At 36.0% G+C, this 22,533-nt stretch overlaps 1 protein-coding gene across 1 annotated transcript in view; it reads right to left on the minus strand.

The window, feature by feature from the left end:
• The window catches only part of MYCBP2 (MYC binding protein 2), a 267,325-nt gene that overhangs the window by 67,964 nt on the left and 176,828 nt on the right, over nucleotides 1-22,533 (minus strand). The window contains 6 exon segments of the mRNA XM_045839168.1: nucleotides 1,206-1,338; nucleotides 2,460-2,684; nucleotides 14,933-15,073; nucleotides 15,772-15,888; nucleotides 16,590-16,687; nucleotides 19,257-19,372. Of these exon segments, the coding sequence (XP_045695124.1) occupies nucleotides 1,206-1,338; nucleotides 2,460-2,684; nucleotides 14,933-15,073; nucleotides 15,772-15,888; nucleotides 16,590-16,687; nucleotides 19,257-19,372 (830 nt within the window).

Below are 22,533 nucleotides of genomic sequence, written 5' to 3' on the forward strand. Positions count from 1 at the left end.
ATGCTTATGGCCATATTACCTCTTAGATAATGAATATTATAAGTTTATTCTTTTTGGAATAAAGAAGCATGTCCTTTTGTTATCTGACACTATACTATAATTTTGAGATTTGATAGAAAAGTCTAAGCTTCGTTTACCCATTTATTTTGATGTCCTTACTAGTACTTTTGTGACTTAACTTGCAGTTATAAAACTTAGCAAGTAGTATGTGCAAAAATTATTTCAGGACTAGGACTACAAAGATAAAAAACCCATGCCTCTCTCTGACCAGTGTAACTCACTTGGTTGGGCACTGTCCTGCAAACTTGTCCTGAAAATTGAAAGGTCACTGGTTCAATCCCCAGTCAGGGCATGTGCCTGGGTTGCACATTTGGTCCCAGGCTGGGGAGAATATGAGAGGCAATCAATCAATATTTCCCTTCTTCTCATCCCCTCTCTTTAAAAATAAATAAATAAAATCTTAAAAAATAAACCCTGTGCCTGCCCATAAGGGACTCACAATGTGGGTATAAAGAAATAAAAATTGACTTCAATATAATATCAGTTTTGTTCTAGTGGTAAAGACAGTTCTTTCAGAACACTGAGGGAATTCCTGAGTCTCTGTCAGCATCAGTTAAATAAATCTTCACCCATCTGATGATGTGGTCTGAACTTTGATGAGCAAGTTACTGCCACCAGGAGAACAAGAGAAGGGGAAAAAATCGAAAATCTTTTATTAAATGAGAGCACTGTTGAAGAAGTAAAATGAAGTTGCAAGCTGAAACCCTGACAACAAAATAGAAAATGCCCAAAAGATAGTTTGCATTTATTTTTCTTTCCTGATACAAAAGTTAATCAAATGAAATTGCCTGGGAGTAGTACTGTGATTGGAGGTTTGAAACTAAACTTTCATTTAGTGGTAGAAAGGGTAAAACATTCAGTCCTGGACTGCTATAGAAGAAAAATCACACAAATTCCTATTAATAAGAAGCATGTCTTACAAAGATGGATTCATATGTTCCACGTTTTCTTTTAATTCTCTTCTTTGATGTGCATTCATTTAATAGCCAAATGTAAATAACTGCAAGAATTTTTTAACACTTAGTTTTGCTTTTACTTAAAAAATAAACACAATAAGCTACTTGTGATCAAAGAAATACACTATGCTTTAAACTTCAGCATTTCAAAGATTAATAGGAATAAATCACAAATTTAAGCCAACTTGCCATCTTCATGTCGGAGGTACTGGTTTCCGCCTCTGTCTCTAGCTAAGGACCATGCCTCTCCTTCATCACTCTCACAGAACTCTACCATGCTGTTCTTATCCAGCTGCACCCATGTACCTTCAGAATTGGTTACCTAGTACATAACAAAAAGTATGATTGATTGGCTTGATTCTTTCAGGTCATCCAGGCTGAAAGCGAGCAAAAAGTTTGAGTTCGAATAGTATAATCAATCCAATAAATATCTACCATAAAATTAGTTTCAGAAATTAAGACCACAGCATAGGACAGAAATCAATAGGAAGTTGTGTAAAACACTGCTTACTTATATGACTTGAGTTAAAATAATAATTTTTAAGGCCCAAGGATCATCCCTAAATAATTTTAAATGTTACTCAAAAACACATGGCTCTTTCTTTAGACACCTAAAATGTCATAACACAAGATGCTTTTTAATTTATGTTGGTGGTGCCTATAATGCAACTTGAAAATGACACTGACACTGAGAAATAGCATGACACACTACATCTTCAAGCTCATCAGCTGAGACAAATGCCACAGTTGATGAAAGAGTAATTGTATTTGCTCAGGACTTCAGTGAGACACATGAATAGGAACAAAGAAAAGAAACCCTGTGTATATACACATCTCTATAATGATCCACAGCAAATATACTTTTTAAAATATTAATTGCGATTAGAAAGAGGAAAGGGGAGAGAGGGTGGGGAGGAGGGAGGGGGGGAGAGAGAGAGAGAGAGAGAGAGAGAGAGAGAGAGAGAGAGAGAGAGAGAGAGAGAGAGAGAGAGGGAAACACCAATTTGTTGTTCCACTTATTTATGCATTCATTGGCTGATTCTTGTATGTGCCCTGGCCAGGGATCAAACCTGCATCCGGACAATGCCATAACCAACTGAACTCCCTGGACAGAGCCATAGCAAATATTTAAAAGTGCTGTTAATCCATGACAGTATAGTACATTTATAACAATAAAAATATATATGCAAATACAAAACATTTATGTATACATATACATCATTTTGTTAATATATCATTTTTCACAAGGATGATTATGAGAATAAAGTTATTAGAAAAGAAGCACAGAAAAATTACATTAGTATTTTCAATACAAATAAAGATAAAGAAGACTAGCATTTAAAAACCTGAATGGAAATGGCAACCTTTGGAAGAAAAAGATGTTTTGGTTGTATTATTTAAAAATGAGTATCTTAGAAGTCATGAAGCTACAAGAATCCATACCTCTCCCACTGCTTTGACTTTGTTTCCCAGAACTAACATTCCAATTGGGATACCTCTAAGGTTAGGGCAGCTTCTGATGTTGTGGCCAGAAGGTCCTGTCTTCACTACCTTGTACATTCCCGGACCTCCTCGCAAGAACGGCATATCTTGTTCTTGCATTGTTGCTTCCTGTGGGCAGCAGGAGTTTATGTCTTTGAAAAATTCATCAGTATTAGTTTTAGGTTCCTGAAAATTTGAATAGGAAAAAAAAATAAACAAAATACAATCTATTATCACTTTCAACATCTTCCCATTAATAGCTTTACAATAGTTCTATAATACTGTCAACTAAGAAAGAGAATACACATGTAAACTGAGTTCACATGTACATATGTGAATACACATGTAAACTGACTACTAATTGAAGTATTAGTCAATACCACCATTAAAGAGTCATTCAGTTTTTCAATGTTGAATAATAATTAAAATAAAGTTGAAGAGAAGAAAATACAATAGGACAGCAACTGAACCCCAGACTTTTGTCCATAAAAATTTGAGAAATACAGTACTTGATTTTACTTCTATCTTTTAATGAAATATTTAAGAGGAGAAACAAATTTACTATGTGAACAACTGAATAATTATGAATCATTATTACTGCATTACTGTATGTTGATATGGGTTAAAAAGCCTAAATCTTCATTTCCTTACATTGTCTGTAATAATTATTTACAAATAGAGAAAATAGGTGTTAAGACTCTGGAGACTTATCTATAAATAGCAATAACAGTGATGACCAAATGTATATAAAATATAGATACACCTTATCATTTACTAGTTATACATGATATAATAATGTTTTTAGGATTTTAACAACTTGTACTTTCTTAATATGGTACAAATAAAGATGTCTTGCTAGATTTGCTGGCCATTTTTAAACTGTGAAATATTAACGCTATTAACAGAAAAAGATGGTTAGATTTTTAGTAGAAAAGAGAGATGAACACTAAAGAGGCATTTTTACATCAATATAATGCATTTGGATATAAGAGAGTCAGTTCCACAATGAAAGAAAAGAACATGCCCTAAATTTTATGAATGCTGTGATGAAAGTGTTTTCTATGTAAATGCAATGAAGAGGAACAACAACCTTCCCATATTTGTTTGTCTGCCCAACTAAATGTAAGTCAAAGTTTCCCACTAGGGGGTTTTCCATTTTTATTATTATTCCTTTAAAACAGATTTAAATGGCAATCTTAAATACAGTAATATACACTCTATAAACTGCTCCATATTGAAATTCAGTAAAAGATGATCACAATGGGACACTTGCTCAAACATTAGGTTAAAATTAGTATTTAGTAATGTCAGAATAAAAATGAAAAACAAAGTAACACGTTATGCAAGACAAAATATTACTGACTAGCTCTATCCCTATAAATTGTCTCATATAAGAGGTGTGTAAACATGTCCAGTATGTAGTAGAAAATAAAAAATAAAATCCTGAGCTTAAAAAAATGCAGATTCAAGAATTCTGTGTATTTGTGTCTTTAATTCAATATATGGTTGGACAAGGAAAATTTTAGAGCCACTAGCAACCATCCTAGACTGTAAATTTCATTGTTTGATTAAAATCATCAATTTTTAGTTATACAAATATGCACTATAGACAATATTTATTTACATTTACCGTAATTATCATACCATACTTATCCAAAATTCTTTAGTTGTATATTGACAATTTAATGGAAATGAGAATTTTAAATACTTGAAAAATTCACACTAGATTTCAATTTAAAATAATCTTAAAATATCCATTTTATATACTCATGCATGCATACTTGCAAAAACTTATATATGTGCACAGTAATATGAATACAAGAGCACTCAGAAATGTAAAGTAGGGTCTGAAGTTTACATTGCATGACTACACTTACAAGGTTTTCAGTAAACATTTAAAATGTCTACTTCTGTATGATCAATTTTAGTAAATATGTCATGCTATTTCAAAGTTGGAAGAGGCAGGTTAGTCTTTATTTACTACAACTGAAAGTTAAAAATAATTACATGGTATGACATCAAAAAATCACAAGCAGGTAACAGATTTAGAGAAAAATAATCTGACTGGTATTTAATAATACACCTGGAGCATTTAATTAAGTGTAACAGTATTTCTAACTTTTGATCATTCATGGTAACACTGAGGTATAAGTGTTGGCAAAAACTATTAATTGCAAGTTACTCAATGAAAGCAATATATGGAACTGTTATTAAAATATTTAATTGAATAGTTAAATGAACTGTATTGATAAATGTAAAACAAAGTCTATGCAATTTTTAACATTAAGCAGTATAAAAAGAAGTAACAGACATAAAGTCAGAACTGTGCCGCTTACTCTCAAGCAATGCTAAGATACATGTTTTATTTACTACAGGAATGTAAGACCTGGCAGCAGCATATAAATCATATCCCCTCCCCCTTCTCAGATGAACATTCACAACGGCACTGTGGAAGAACAGGAAAAAAGAGAAGAGGCATGGGGTCAAGACTCTCCCACCTAAATAAGCTAGTTCTGAAAAAGCTAGAGTTGGATGTAATTGCGGGAGAAGCTAGTCACAAAACTAAACATATCAAATTTGAAGTCATATAAAAGTTTAACTTAAACTAATAACACATTCTTTGGGAGAAGTAGAGGGAAAAGGATTAAGGGGAAACAACTGCAGCACTTTGTATAGATCTTTTTTGGTAAAAAAAATATTTTAAGCAAAGACTTCAAAGGATATAATGTAAATTTGTTATACATGCTGAAATACCTCAATAATGTATTATTGTTCCTTACAGTTAACTCACCTGGGGGTAAAAAGCTTTGGAAGTCCATGAAAATACGTCCAAATCCCTGACTCCTTGGCTAGCATTAAAGATATTCTGAGCAACAAAGTTTAAGAAAGAAAAATATCAACAAAGAAAGGGAACAAGACAGCGGCTGCAGAAGATGCGTTCACAGTTACAATATTGTTCTGTACTCTGGCACCAGCACTGAAATACAATTTTACTACAGGGAAACTGAAGCCACCTGAGTAAACCGCACATTAAAAAAAGTCCAATAAATTTTGTCAAAAGCTCTCCATGGATATAGTGTGTCATGCCATTTTACTAAAATTAAGAGCCAGACATTGATCTAAAGCTTAACACAGTCAATTTAAGAAGAGAAACTTTAAAACTCCTCATCTGACAACTTATCTTTCCCAGTATCACCCAGATTTGTTTAACGACAGAAAATGGTCTGCGGTTTTATAAAGAAAACATGAAGAACATATAGATCGTATAGGTACTGCAACTATTACTAATGGGCAATAATGGCATGTAGTATATGTGAACTAGTTATCATTTTTTAAAGTACCAAAAACAATCAGAAAGTAAAAAAACTACGTCATTAAAAAAATATTCCTCTCTTCCATAAACGGAAAAAATCATTTCGAGATGTTACCGAAAGCTGTTAGCAAATCTGTTAGGGAAAACATACAGAAAAACAAACAATCTGAATCTTTTATCAGAAGATGGGCCTAGTTGTCTCCACTTCAAAGTTTGGGAAATTCACTGATCATTTAGTTACTATGTAAAAGCCTAAAAATATTTTGTTAAAGAACAACCAATTCAAAGCAGCACAGTCCCAGAAAAAAGCATTTTTCACAACCCATCACAGTGAAAATTTAAATAATATACATTTTACAGATACACCATTCTATTGAATGTATTTATCTGATCTGAAATTAAAATCTTTCCAATGAGTAGCAATTATACAATTTTACTGCTTATGTAAAGATTGAGATAAATGGTTATTCTGGACAAAATGAGGATATTCAAAGTGTTAATAAAAGCTACCATTACCCAAGACTTCAACACAAAGGAAACAATATAATTCTTAACCAATTGTAAGCCATTTTAGACAATAAATATTTATATAATATGCTCTAGTTCTGTGTTTTCCTCATGTATATATGTGTACTGACAGATGTAGACACACACACCAATATACATACATAAATGTTAGTTTGTAAATATAAAACATACAAAAGCCAAAAAAATGAGCATTTCTAATAATATGCCTACTACTTTCTACTTGTGATTTTGAGAGCGTAGCTATCTTTTCTCATAAAAAATGAGAATATTAAAATACTTAAACATCACAGGATCACACTGAGAATCAAGAGAATTAAGAAGACTGTATGTGTTAGGAATTCTTTCAAGCATCATGATCATACCAAATACCAAGAATTTAAAAATTAGTATTTGACAAATATTGAAAGCCTACCATAAGCAAACTGTAACACTTAACATGTTGAAAGAAACAGATACAAATAAGAAGGGATCCTATGACTCCTTACCCCTGGGGGCCTTAATAGAAATAAAAGTATATAAAATATAAATTAGGCGGAAGGCTAGGGAAACAAAAACAAACAAACAAAAAAAACAAACTATTATGGGTAGCAGGAGAAAACAGTAAGCCTTTTCTACTTTTATAGACAAAGTGCTTTCTGAAAAGGGAGAGAAAAACCTAATTTGCCAGGTACATACATGCTTTCTACCCCCAAATCTTTGCTTCATTCATATGAACTATTTACTAGTTCCCAAACACAGCATGCATCCATAACATTAGACATTTGATTCTCTGTGTAGAGATTCCTCCTCTTTTCCCTGGCAACTTTTCTTCAAGATCCCCTCAAATGTCATCTCCTAAGGTAAGCTATTCTAAAACTTATCACAATGCAACTTAATTATCTGAACATAGTATGTCCATCACACTACACAGTGAGTGCCTCAAGAGTCAGAACTACACTCTTATTTATTTTGTATCCCTGCAGTCCACCTCTCCAACCAATACCTACTTCCCAGCTTAGTATCTGATACATAATAAGGACTCAATAAATATTTGTTGAATGAACAATAAATTAATAGCTACAGCATTACTGAGAAGTACAGAGAAGAAAATCAAGAGAGATTTTTGAGCAAGCATGCAAGCTTTTTGAAGGTAGAAATCAGGCATCTCCCTCCCGCAACCTCTAGCACAGCCCCAGCCCTGGAGTAGATACATTTTAAATGCTTAAGGATTTGACTTGAAATCTGGATTGATACTGAAGACAAATTAGGAGGTGACTCTTCATGACTTTTGAAAAGGATTCAGGATTTCTGGTCAAAATGGTAGCGTAGGTAAACAAGGCTTGCCTCCTATCCCAGAGTATCACAATTATAACTAAATTATAGAACATCATCACTTACAACAGTTAGAAATCAAGTTGAGTGGAAGTCTGACAACTACAGAATTGAAGAAACCACGTCCATCCAGACTGTAGGAGTGGCAGACATGCTGAACAGGTTGGTGTCACACCCACCTGTGGTGGACAAAAATTCAGGAGGGATATCTTGGGAGCAAGGAGTCCCAAGATAGCAGGCCTCCCAGCCCAGATTCCAGTGCCAAGAAGCTAAGCCCTGTAACTTCTGGATGGAAAAACCAGCAGGGACTAAGTCAGTGAAAGAAACTTCTGGAGTCCTAAGCATACTCACACCCTCTGAGCTCCAGGACTAGAGTAGCAGCTTTTAAGGGACAAGTGGCATACAGGGAGGGAATGAAGCATCTGACTTCAGGGCGAGAGCTGGGGGACAGCTTTCTTGCAGATGGAGGGGCAGGCAGAGGCGATTGTCCCTTTTCTGAACCTTCCCCTCACGGAGCCACAGAGCCAATAGGCCAGTGCCATATCTGAGAATCCATCACCTGGGTTAACATTATTTGCTCCACCTAGAGATCCCCAGGGAGTCTGTCCCAACCAACTATGGGTCCACCCAAGCTGTTAACGCAGACTTTTCCATATGAATGGCTGGTCTTCCCTTATGCTTCACAACTTCCCAAATAATCTCAAATAAGTAGCAGCTGGCCTCACTAACTCTGAAGCCCCCATACCTCTTGCTAAGTGGCCCCAGGCCCAGCACTAGCAGCAGCCAGCCTAGATTCACAGCTGGGCTTCATGAGGGAATCTCCAAGTCCAACGCAAACATCAGTCATCTCAGATTGCTTTAGAGCCCAGACTGGGTGTCCCTAGGCAAAACACAGGTGTGGACTGACCTTGGCCTGTACTACCTAGGAAATCCCATGGCCTGTGCACCCAGTGGACCACTTTGGAGCATCAAGATCCTGACCTTGTATCGCTGATCCTTGAAGGAAGGTGGAGATCGGTGGTAAGTGGTCACGGCCAGTCCTTGCAGCTGACTGGCCTGGGTAAATCCCTCCCATTGACCTGCCAAGAGCAACCAAGGCTCAACTACAAGAGGAGGGTGGACTCAGCCCACATGAAGGGTGCACCTTAAGTACCCAGCTTAGGTGATTGGGGAGGCTGCATCACTGAACCCTACAGGACACCCTACTACATTAGGCCACACTACCAAGACATGGAGTCACAGCAGCTCTATCTAATACATAAAAGAAACACAGGGAGGCTGCCAAAATGAGGAGACAAAGAAACATGGCCCATATGAAAGCACACATCAAAACTCCAGAAACAGACCTAAAGAAAATGGAGATAGGCAATCTATCAGATGCTGAGTTCAAAACACTGGTTATAAGGGTGCTCAGGGAACTTAGTGAGGACCTCAACAGCATTAAAAGGATCCAATCAGAAGCCAAGAATATGCTGAGATAAAGAACAATTTACAGAGAAACAACAGTAGGGTGGATGAAGCCGAGAGTCAAATCAGTAACTTGGAACATAAGGAAGCAAAAAACAACCAATCAGAACAAGAAGTAAAAAAAAAAAAAAAAAAGAGCATAGTGTAAGCAGCCTCTAGAACAACTTCAGGAGGTCCAATATTTGCATCACAGGGGTGCCAGGAGAAGAAGAGAAAGAGCAAGAAACTGGAAATCTATTTAAAAAAATAATGAAAGAAAACTTCCCTAATTTGGTGAAGGAAATAGATATGCAAGTCTAGGAAGAACAGAGTCCCAAATAAGATGGATGCAAAGAGGCCCACTCCAAGACATATCATAATGAAAATGCCAAAGGTTAAAGATAAAGACAGAATTTTAAAAGCAGCAAAAGAGAAGTTAGTTACCTACAGGGGAGTTCCCATAAAACTGTCAGCTGATTTCTAGGGATATTTTGTAGGCTAGAAGGGATTGGCAAGAAATATTCAAAGTCTTGAAAAGCAGAGGCCTACAGCCAAGATTGCTCTACCCAGCAAAGCTATCATTTAGAATAGAAGGGCAGATAAAGAGCTTTCCAGATAAGAAAAAACTAAAGGGGTTCATCAGCACCAAACCAATATCATATGAACAGTTAAAGGGATTTATTTAAGAAAAAGATCAAAACTATGAACAATGAACTGGCAAAAATATGTATCTTTCAACAACTGAATCTTTAAAACCAAAGCAAACAAGAAAAGACACAGAACTATGGATAAGGAGAGCTTTTTGATGGTTGCCTGATGGTAGTGGGATATGCGGGAATGGGTGAAGACATGAGGAGATTAAGAAGTACAAATAGGCAGTTACAGGATAGCCATGGGGATGCAAAGTGCAGTATGGGAAATGGAGTAGCCAAAGAACTTCTCCACATGACCCATGGACATGAATAATGGTGTGGGGATTGCCTGAGGGAGTCGGGGGTCTGGGTGGAGGGGGCAAAAATGAGGACAACTGTAATTATAATAAAATATAATTAAAATTTTTTTCAAGCCTGGCAAACTAAGAAAAGATAAGAAATCTGCATCGTTCATATTTATCCCCTTTTCCCATTAATTTAAAAATATTTTTATAAATATATAGTTATAATATGAATGTCTAATGTGATTTAATCTCTAAAGTAGAATATTACTGAAATGCTAAAACAGAGTTAAAGTCCCATAGGAATGAAGTTAGAATGCCATTATTTTTTAGTAATATTGTTTAAACAGAACTTGTTAGATGGCTAAAATTCAGCTAAAGTACATATCTACAATGAAAACAAGAGTTCTATAATTTGAGTAAGTAAACAAACAGTGCAATAAAAATCACTTTAAAGCTTATTTTAAATAAGCGATTATCTATGGTAATCTTTTTTAAAAAGTAGTTCATCATATATTTAGGCAGTGTTTAAATTTCCAATCCCCACTCCCACTCTTCCCAAAAATTGGTTTGAGTCAGGACCCAAATAAGGTACAAACACTGAAGTGAATGCAAAATTGTTTTCACCAGAAAAGGCTGAAGAGGCAGATATAAAGATTGTTGAAGGTAAGTTTTCAGTACTTTTGCATCTTAAGTTATTGGCATTGGTCCTTCATTATTTTAATTTATCAGTGTTTTGCAATTTTGCATCAGACTTATAGTTGATTTATTCACAAATGGACTGAAGTAAAAAAGAATAGTATAAAGTGCTTTCCCAGTAGTAAATGTTTTAATAGTAAGAGATGCAAAGGAGTAAGTAACAAGATGTATTTATTGTATTAGTTCCTTTAAGGGATGAGATGGAATTATTATCCTCTCTGTGCAAATACCATTATTCCCTCTATGGCTTAGCCCTACAGAGTAAGGTCCTCATTGAAAACAGACAACTGTAACTGAACAACAATAAAATAATTAACAGAAAATGTACGAATTGTGTAAGGGCCTGCTGCACGCCCTGCAGACAAGCCCTGGGAAACCAGGCTGTCCTCACATATGTCTGACTCTGTGCAGGTCCTCATCTGACACCTGCACTGAGGCCACCTGAGATCTGTTTGGAGCCCTAGGCCAGTTAATTTTGCTATGCTGTATCCTGTCATCTTAAGTCACCACATAGATATAAACCATATATCCCTGTTCTCTTATTTTTACAGCAAAACTGCTGTATGCCTCTCCCTGATCCAACATCAAACTATTCCCATTTGCCTCAGGACTACACTGGTATCTAATGGACCCTAACTGCAATGGTAAACAAATTCAACTTCAACCTTTCCAGTTACAGTGTTGCCATCACACTGTGTCTTCAGTTGTAGGTTTGATGACCATCCGACTGCCTTGCCTTTCACTTCTTAGGCTGAGGCAGTTCCAATGACTTTCATTTCCACTACACTTTGGTGACCTTTTCATGGTCACGTTAATGGGCCATCTCATTCAAGAAAATGCTCTAATTATGAAATCATACACAAATATTCTACTTTATCACACAAACTGCATATATCCTTCCAGATCTTAACTACAGTGCACTCACTATACTGTTCTAGGATTTTATTAAGTCTGCAAGTCCCTTGGGCCCCCCATTTGTCCTTTCATATTTCTGAGGCCAGATACCAGCTGGTGATCTCAACTGCTCTTCCGTCAGCTTCTGAAACTCCTTTTCATCCCCATTTTTCTGTCACAGCATCCCAGAAAAGTCCAGTTAATGCTATAATCTGCTTCCTTGGCTCCTGAAATTCTGGACACTTAGATCTATGTGGGAGGAAGGGTGTCCAGAATGGACCCATTCAGTGGTCTCACTCGGTCCTTAGTGGCTCAACAATCCCAAAACAAGCAGTCTCCTGTCAGATCCTTCTTCTACTTCTATTAAACATCGTTCCTCATTTTCATGACATTTCTGAACCCTTTGATGTAATCCATTTGTTTCTATCTCAATGAATAGCTCTCCTCTCTTCTAGTTTATGGAAGTATCATGGTCTCCTTCAACCTCTTCCCTTCCTCCCTCTATCCCTAAAAACTTATCTACTGCCACACGTATCCTCTGCTCCTTCACAGAAACAACTCTCAAAATATGGCCTTATTCCATTGTTTTCCTCCTTTTCCTCCTTCAGATTTCTCATCTACATCTTTTATTTACCCCTTTCCTACTGGTGTCTTTCCTTTATAAAAATCTTTAAGTCACTACTATCTTTAAAATAAAGGAACCAGAAAAACTCAGCCTTCCTCACCCAGGGATACGATTATTGATTTTAGAGAGGGGAAGGAGAGGGAGAGAAAGAAGGAGAGAAACACCAATGTGAGAGAGTAACATTGATGCATTGCCTCTTGTATGTACTCCGACCTGGGAGTGAACCTAGGCATGCACCCTGACCAGGGACTGAACCACTGACCTCCTAGTTTATGGGATGATGCTCAAACAAACTGAGCCACATTAGTCAGGGCCAGACACTGAATTTACATGAAAAAAGAATTCAAGTCATTCTTATACATAAAGACTACAAAATACCAGAAGCCCTTATTTCACCTTACTTTCTATCCCCAATATTTTGCATGAAGGTGTTTTCAAATAAGTCAGTGACAGCCTTCTCATTCACATTCCAGTGAAAATCGGTCAACAAGCATCTGTACGGCTTACTCTACTCTGCTTTCTCTCTTACCTTCTTAACTGCTCTTCTCTCTGGTGGCAAGAACCCTGTCTACTACAAATTGTCTTAGATGAGGTTTAAAAGCATCAAATAATAAAACACCAATGTTCCAAAATCAAACTATGAAATTTAGAATTTCAACACACAATAGTTCTTGCTCTTCCTTTCTACTTTTGTTGATTCTCTTGTTTTATCTGTGACTGCCTTTTTTTCTCAAAAGTATATTTTCAAATGAACAGGCAAAGAAATTAGGAAAAGAATTTTGGAGTGGAGGCGGTAGTAAAGATAATATAATGCCCTATTAGGGAACTAAAATAAACAAAAGTCTAAATTGTTGAAAATTTTTTAAAAAGCTGCAAACAAAAAAAGTAAAGTGACCATAACAGTTACTTCCTTTAAAATGTTTTCATAATCCTGAATAATCTTTGGTTATTATGATAAAAAATGACTTCAAATCATTTAAGGCCAACTTATTAGCCACAGATGGTAAAAGAATTACTCTTTCTCTTCTGGAGTGGTACCTCTTTTCCAGAAAGTCACAATCTTTTACATTTTCACCTGCAGATACAAATCTGAGGAAACTTTATGAAGATCTGGTTTAGTCCTGACTGGTGTGGCTCAATGGGGTGGGTATTGTCCTACAAGCCAAAAGGTCACAGGTTTGATTCCTGGCCAGGCCCCTGGGTGGGGGAGTATGAGAGGAAACCAATCATGTTTCTCATGTACATCAATGTCTCCCTCTCTTTCACCTTTCCCTCCTCTCTCTCTAAAATAAATAAATAAATAAATAAATAAAATCTTTTTAAAAAGAAAATCTGGTTTATTTAAAATTTTACATTTTAATTATAGATTTGTCATTCTTTAGCTTAACCTCAGTAAAACAGTAGGCCAATACATTCTAAGTTTTTTTAATGACATATCTATGGGTTAAAAATATATATAGCCATATCTCTCCCTACTATATTATAAAACATATACAAAAGAATAAAAAAAGAATGAGATCAATAAATATAAATAAAAGTTCCCACATTTTCTTTCCCAAAGAATCATCTTGTATAATGGCCTCCTCGGAGAACATTATTCTGAACTATCAAGGAAAAAATAAACAATATATTGAATGATTTGATATCATAAACTAACTTTATATACACTGATTTTTAAGAAATTTGCTGTCTAAAATATTAAAGTTTTTTTAAAAATAAAATTTTAACAGTGCTATTTATTAGCAGTGTCATAAGGAATACATCACTTGATGGTGATGAAAAAGAAAAATCATACTTTTATGGTTAAATTATAAAGTGTTGCCCTGACTGGTCATCACTTTAAAGGGTTGGCCATCATCTTGCAAACTGAAAGTTTGCTGATTTGATTCCTGGTCAGGGCACATGCCTGGGTTGCAGGCCTGGTCCCCAGTTGGGGGTGTGCGAGAGGCAACTGATCAATGTTTCTCTCATACATCGATGTTTCTCTCCCTCTCTTTCTCCCTCCCTACCCCTCTCTCCAAAAATAAATTTTAAAAATCTTTAAAAAAAATAAAAATTAGTTAAAAGATTACAAAAAGAGTTGTGGATTACTATCACATTTAGCTGTGTAGCAATCTTGTGAACACTGGCTCTAAATATTCTACTGCATTTGCGAGAGAGGTGCAATGAATTCTCTCAGACAGTAGAGTTTAGCTTCAACTAGTACATTATAGTATCACAAGTCTAAAAATCCTTCTTATTTTAACACAATAATATATTATAAGCCAAGAAAGAAAAGATTTAAACTTAAAACATAGAACTAATTACAAAATGCCAACATATAAACGGTTACACATTTCTGAAGGTATGATACTGATTTAATACATTTAGTTTGGCATTCATTCCAAACAATAATGTGAATAAGAAAGACAAAAATATGCAAACCACTCTCATTCCCCACCTCTTTGAAAAAACTCAGTAGACCTAGTTTTCATTTATTACTTTCTGCCTGTGATGGATCATAATAAGGTTCTTAGTTTTGTCAAAGTCCACCTCTATTATACAGAAGCTCTCAAGAATTCAAGGACTTATAAAGTAAAAGTTATTTAGTAGTTGTTTATCTCAGAACTGAAAAGTCTTAAAGAATGTCCTGTAATGAGGACAGAGTGTACCAATAATGCTTTTTAAAATGCTCTTTTACTTACGTCAACAGGGACCAGAAGGCTCTTGCCAAGATGCTGATTAAAAGAGAGGCACCAGGCTTCAGTGTAACCATTCATGTTAGGCACATACTTCTTTATTGTCTCATCATTCAGTCTCAGCCACACACCATCGTCATTGTGAATCTGAGAAATAAGCAACAAAAGGAGCCATGCCCTCCTGTAACTCCTGTGAAGCTAGCAAGGGCTGAGAGGCTACAAAACAGGCAAATAATGACTGACATAGAGATAAGCATCTAGCTTTGCAGATGGTAAGTATGAGAGAACCTTTAAGGAACAAAAGCAGCAAGGGAATGCCAGGCAATGTGATAATTCACACAGTGAGATTGTAAAAACAGTGTCACAGGAGTAAAAGTACAAAGAAATAATACTTTAAGATAAGTTAAACATAAAATCAGATGTTTCCCAAAAGAGCATGAGTCTTCCTTTCCCTCAATTTAGATTTTAATGATCAGAAGTTAAGTGGTTCTATTATTAGAAAAAATGTACTGTCAAAGTTAAAGCAATACAATAAACACATTTTTAAAAACAAATAACATTAAAAAATTCAAGATGAACTATACCCATTTTAAGTGAGTACTTATACAGGTTCAGACTACTATATTAACCTTTCATGTTAAAAATATAATTTTAGTTACTTTCTTATTGATAAATACAAATAAATGAAATGTCTGAAACCCAATGAACACATTTTGCCAATTTTTCAAACACTACCCAAACTACTTAAAACATATTCTAACAGAAAACTCTGTATTTATTATTGTGCAAACAATGCGAAATCGTTCCGTCCAGAATCCAGTACCAGCTGTTCCAGGACAAGTTACCTCGTCGATGAAAGTGATGGTCCCGTTGACTTTCACTATGCCGATCTGCTCACTCTGCAGGGAGGGGTGGCTGCGGATGCGGAGCCCTGCACTGTCCTTGGCCACAAATTTCCGAACCTGAGACAAGCAGAAACCGACAGGAAAACCATGGAGCAGAGATCTTATAAATAGTAAGCGATAAAATTAAACAGATTTGAAAGTATTATTAATTTTTAGGAAGTTTCCAAAATTATTTGTAGCTGCTTTCCCTGTGTGAACAACAGTGGTTTATTTATAACAACAGAACAAAAGTACTGAAATGTATATTACTGAAGATATTTTAAAATTAATATATTTATAATTTCCTTTCTAAATTTTGAGGACATGATAAAAAGGAGAAAAGAGTTTTTTTTTAAAGAAAGGTAGAACATAAATTCTTTACAAATGTTTCCCTTTTAATAAACAGTTTACAAAAATTCCTCTATTTATTTTCAATGTTAGGAAATTAATTTTTCTTAGTAGCACAGGGTACTCTGACCTTGCAAACTTTAAACACTTAGGAACAGAAGACTTTCTGTTAGTTGTAAATTTTCAATTAACAGAAAGTATACAAGGCCTATACAAAGTGTTATACAAAGAAGCCAAAAAGTATAGGTTATACAATTTAGAAATGATTAGAATTACTATGAGGTACTCCTCAAAATTATTTAGGAATATTTAGAATTCAAATACTAAAATCAAGTAAAATATTAGGTGTTTGATGGCCACCCTGAAGCATCAATGAAGGAAATTAATTAAGTCTCTGACCGATTCAGGTTCCAATTTCATCCTACCCTAACCTTATTTGGTTGAGGTTCAGTCCTTGGTTTGACCAGCTGAGTTCCTGGTGGTATCATCCCTTTTGGTGGGTCTTTTACTTTTACTTCCAGTCCAGCATCTGTAAGAAAAGGAAGAAAACTGTAACATTTGAGAATACAAGAAGGGAGGATCTGAAACCTAGCCTTATACACATTCACAGGCTACTTTAAACAGTTAAACAAGTATCTGAATTCTGTCATTTTAGGATGACTGATGTTTGTCTTAAACAAGAAAAGTGTTTGAAAATGGCATTGAGATTCCAAACGGGTGTCTTAGGGTTCAAGGAGAAAAGGAAGGGCTCACATTCTTTGTCCAAACATCTGAAATTATACTAAAAAAATTAAAAAGAAAAAAGAAATCCTCATACGATTGAACATTCTCTCACATCATCAGATCAGAGCACCACTCATCGCCTCTACCAGCCATCTCCATCACTAGCACGCAACTCGGTGCAGTGCTTAAAAGCTGGGGTTCTCACATCAGGCTGTCTTGTTTGCTCCCACATCTATTTGATTCTCGGTGCCTCAACTTTTTCATCTATCAAATGCAAACGAGAATAGCACCGGCCTCACTGGGCTGTTATGAGAACTAAATGATTTAAAATATATAAGGTCTGAATAAAACAATGTTGCATGTGTATTAAGTGCTCAGTAAGTGTTGGCTATTATTACCATCATTGTTCTAATGAGTTATCATCTGTCTTGGCCTGTGCTCAAGCAGGCCTCAGCCTACTGACAGTTTGGTCACCTTGGGAAAAAGCTGAGTTAGAAAGGTAGGGAAGAAAATGGATTCCAAGTAAATATGAAACTTTTTCTTCATTTGCAAAAACAAATATAAGAATATTTTTCTCACCTACTTTGTAGCAGTTTCCTTCACCCCACTATTAGCAAAGATGAAGCTATTCTTGACTTACCCCACTTTTGAATTCCTATTGTTTATACCTTTTTCGTGTTGCTACTTATATTCTACTTCACATAGTTTTGTCTGTTTTATTTTGCAATCATCAATAAACTTAATATTTGATAGTAATTGTCTTACCTAGAACAATGCTTTGCCTCAGAACCAACACAAGTTTGCTGAACTTAAGGCTTTATGGGTACGTTGAAATAAGGGAGAGTGTAGCAAAGGCTGAGGATAAAGGTTGCTGGAATGATACAGATGAATTTGAGACACCTAATTCCACACAGTTACATTAATGTATGTTCTATACAGTTACATCAGTAAAGTACCTCTTTACTTTCACTGTAAAAACAAACTACTTACATCAGAGTTTCCCAAAGAATATTCTGATGGAATGCTAATTAGGATTACTTTTACTTCTACCCTGTCTCCCTCTTCCCCACATGCTAGGGTTCTATGTAAGGATTTAACAGTTAGACAAGATTCTTTTTTAAAAATTTCATTAAGCCCTGGCTGGCATAGCTCAGTGGATTGAGCTCAGGCTGTGAACCAAAGCATTGCAGGTTCAATTCCCAGTCAGGGTACGTGCCTGGGTTGCAGGCCACGGACCCCAGCAACCGCACATTGGTGTTTCTCTCTCTCCCTCTTTCTCCCTCCCTTCCCTCTCTAAAAATGAATAAATAAAATCTTTTAAAAAAATTTTTAAAATTTCATTAAAGTTATTGGGCTGACATTGGTTAATAAAATTATATAGGTTTCAAGTATATAATTATATAATACATCATCTGTACAGTGTATTTGTGTGCTCACCACCCAAAGTCAAGTCTCCTTTCATCACCATTTATTACTCCTATACCTTCTTCTGCCTCCCCTGCCCCAACTCTTCCTCTGGCAACCACCATACTGTTGTCTGTGTCTACTAAGTTTTTGTTTGTCTGTCTTGTTGGTTTGCTTGTTGCTTTCAGTTTTACAAGCCACATATGAGTGAAATCACATTTCTTGATTTTTTCCATCTGAGACAAGATTAAATTCAGAACTTCTTGGAATCCCTAATATGTTAACGTGAACTGTATGAATGTCGAAGATGAGACTACAATATATTAGGTTTTCTAAATCTACTCAGTCACAGGAACCCTGTTTCTCAAGGAGCATCAGTAAAGATAATGCCACAAGGAATTCATACTGATAGACACTTATTAGAGGTTTCTTATTCTATTGTCCTATTACATGGATAGTTTAAAACTAAAGAAAAGAAAAAGATTAATGTCCCAAACAAAAGCAATATACTTTCCCAAGTTAGTGGTAGACAAAGAAATTATTCGCTCACTGAACAAGTATTTACAGGCAGCCATTACATGCCAGGCACCGCGCTAGATCAGAAGACCAAAGACGAATGAGGTGGTCTCCACCCACAGCCAGGGAAGGAGGACAGACGTCCCATGAGGAGGAGGAGGTGAGGCATGCACAGTTACACAGCAGCATGGAGGCGATCACACCTAACCAGTCGCATTAGGGAATGGGGGAAGGAGCCATGAGGGCTATAACAACACCATTAAACTATTACAAAATTTTAAAACCTTAAGAATGAATATACTAATTCAGTACTCATTATAAAGGGGGAAACAAAGTTCCAAATAAGTTATAAAATCTGTCCAAGTCTACGATACAAGTTAAAGCACAGACTAGAACAGAAGATGACTTTGATTCTAGTTCTCTGCACTAAGTAACTCATAACTTTAAAAAAATACCTATTTCAATGCCATCGATGGTAACATGAATAGTGTAAAGTCCAATGGCTCCTGGAGTCCAATTTGCACAGTAAGTGCCATCATTATTGACACGGATCAGCATATTCTCACTGGGTCTAAAAAGAAATAAGACGAATATTGGAAAAGTTACTTTTGGTTAAATAGCTAACATCATCATTAAAATGTATCAGCCAATATTTAATTTTTTCCTTTTTTCATTGTTTATTCTATTGCAGTGGTCCCAGTTTTCTCCCTTTCGTCCCCCTCCACCCAGCCCACCCCTCGCCCACAGTCAGTCCCCTCTCTTTCGTCCGTGTCCACGCGTCATTCACACACGTTCTTTGACTAGTCCCTTCCCCTTCCTTCTGCCATTCCCCAGCCCCCTCCTCCCCTCTTATGGCTATCAGTGTGTTCCATGTTTCCTTGTCTCTGGTTCTGTTTTTCTCATTATTTTATTTTCTGATTGTATTATTACAGTAAGTGACAATCCTATTGCCCTACCATAGTAAGTTTTCCTATTCTCCAAAATGACTGAATTTCATTTTTTCTTCCCAACTTCAATCCTCTATCACCCATTCCTCACTCTGATGATCATGGCATCACTTTCTTCAGTGAGAAAACAGAAGCAAGAAGTACAATCTATTCCTCAGTTATTACTCAGATTAATAAACCTACTTTCCCCTGCCTTTTCTCCTGTTACAATGGAAGAAGTACCCTGGGTCTTATTCAAAGTCAGCCCCTCTGTGCTGCCAATCTCATTCCCTTAGCACTTTCTTGCTACAATTACTTCTCATTCATCATCAAGTTCTCTTACTTTATTGGATCATTTCTATTTGTGTTTCATCTCTGTACAAACAATCCTCAAAATGTCTCATCTTAACCACCTCCTCTTGATATTACAGCCCTTTCAAATAAGGTCTCATATCTCTTTACCCACTTATATCAAAACTTACCTAAAGAATTGTCTATAATCACCATCTCCCTTTCCTTATTTCTAATTTTCTTCCACAACTTATCCTAACTAGGCCTTTGTTCCAAATGCTTCATTGCTATGGCTTACGTCAATGTCATCAATGGCCGTTTCTTTGTCCTTAGCATCTTTCAGTAACACTTGATAGCTGACAACTCCTAACTTCGTGAAATGCTTTCCTTTTGCTTCTGCAACAGTCTCCTGGTTTTCCTCTAATCTCACTGGCCATTCTTTCTCTGTGTTTTGTTGGCTCTCTCTCTTTTGACTACTCTTGAACTATGGAATGTCCCAGGATTTGAGTCTAGGTCTTCTTTTTACTTTGAATAGCATCTCTCTAGTTGATCATTCATCTATTCCTCAGTTTTAAATGCCATGGCTATATAGATGACTCCCACACTAGGGGACATTTATTTGTCTCCTAAACTTCAAACTGGTATTTCCAGTGGCTCTGGAAATAACTGTACTTAGAGAACTACGAGGCACCTTGGCCTCTCAATTACGATATATCCAAAGAAGAACTCTTATTTCCCACTCACTCCTCCACCCACCAAAACAAAATAGACCAACAACACCAATAAAAACACCTGTTAATTTTTCAGGCTTTTTGATCCTTGTAAAAATCATGATAATCTATACCAGAGGTCAATAGCATTTTCTGTAATGATACTTAGTCTATTGTGCCAGTCTTTCACAATTACTACATTATAGTGGGAAAGAAGCCACAAACAATACATAAGCTAATGAGTAAAGCTATTCTCTAATACAACTTGATTTACAAAAACAGGCTTGAATTGGTCTACAGGCCAAAGTTGGCCAAGCCCTATATTGCTATATCTGAAGCTGATGAAATCTGCAATCATTCCCGATTTTTCTCTTTTGTTCACCTTCTACTTCTATTCCAGCAGCAAGGCTGTTGGTTGTATCTTCTACTTAGAATAATTCTTATATCCCAAATCCATCCACTTCATCATTTCCACTGCTAACTCTGTTTCACTACCACTCAAGCAACTTAATAGTCAAATTCATCTCTCTGTTCCCACTCTTGCTCCCCTATAATTAATTCTCCAGAGAGAAGCCAGATTGATCTTTTAAAACTATTAATCAGGTTACATCTGTCCCCAGATTCTTTTGGAAAACCCTCCAAACAAATTTACTTAGGAGAAAATTTTAAGGAGTTTTAAGAAACTCCTTAAAATGGCCTACCAGTCCCTATAAAATATGGTCATTATATAATTCTCTCATGTTGTCTTTGATTATTTTCTTTTTTGTTCATTATTCTACAGACTAACTATCTTTCTGTTCCTCAAACACATCAAAAACTCCATCCATCCCAGATTTTCTCTGCCTAGAATGAACTTCCCCCAACCCCATCACTATCAGTAACTTCATTTATTATTACTATTTTGTTTACTTATTTGTTTCTCCACAGTAATATAAATGCTATGAGCATCAGCACCTTGTCTATCTTATTTTTAAGTATGCCAGAGCCTCTACCAGTGCGTTCCACAGAGTGGATGCTTAACAGTATTTGAAGAATAAGCATGTTTCCTTAGCTAAGTCTATTATAATTAGGTTTAAAATGCCCAATGCATATAAAAACCTACTTACTGGCAAATGGCCAATTAGTTCTTATTTAATATGCGATACATCCATATAGTCCACATTTTTTATTCACTTATTATATTATCCTCACCTGAGGACATTTTTCATTGCTTTTAGAGAAAGAGGAAGGGGAGGGGGAGATAAGGAGAAAGAAAGAAAAATTGACGTGAGAAAGAAACATCAATCGCTTGCCTAATGATATGTGCCCCAAAGGGGGATTGAACCTGCAACCTGGGTATGTGCTCTGACTGGGAAGTGAACCTGTGACCTTTTTGTCTACAGGATGATGGTCCAAACAACTGAGCCATACTGGCCAGGACTCACATTTATTTTATAAAAATTATATGCTTCCACTGTATAGACATTTTGTGACTAAAATTAAGCCAGAGACAAAATACTACTTCTTTATTTCAAAACCTCTCTAGACTCTGCATTAAGATTCTATTTCATGTCCTGGCTGGTGTAGCTCAGTGGATTGAGGTCAGGCTGCGAACCAAAGCATCGCAGGTTTGATTCCCAGTCAGGGCACATGCCTGGGTTGCAGGCCACGGCCCCCAGCAACCGCACATTGATGTTTCTCTTGCTCTCTCTTTCTCCCTCCCTTCCCTCTCTAAAAATAAATAAGATATTTAAAAAAAAGAGTTATAAAAAAAAGATTCTATTTTGTATACAGACCAGAATAAAGCCATAGTAACCTGTTAGTTT

The sequence above is a fragment of the Phyllostomus hastatus genome, unplaced genomic scaffold (genome assembly GCF_019186645.2).
Source record: "Phyllostomus hastatus isolate PE091 unplaced genomic scaffold, TTU_PhHast_1.1 phas_contig_29, whole genome shotgun sequence".
NCBI classification, from domain to species: domain Eukaryota; kingdom Metazoa; phylum Chordata; class Mammalia; order Chiroptera; family Phyllostomidae; genus Phyllostomus; species Phyllostomus hastatus.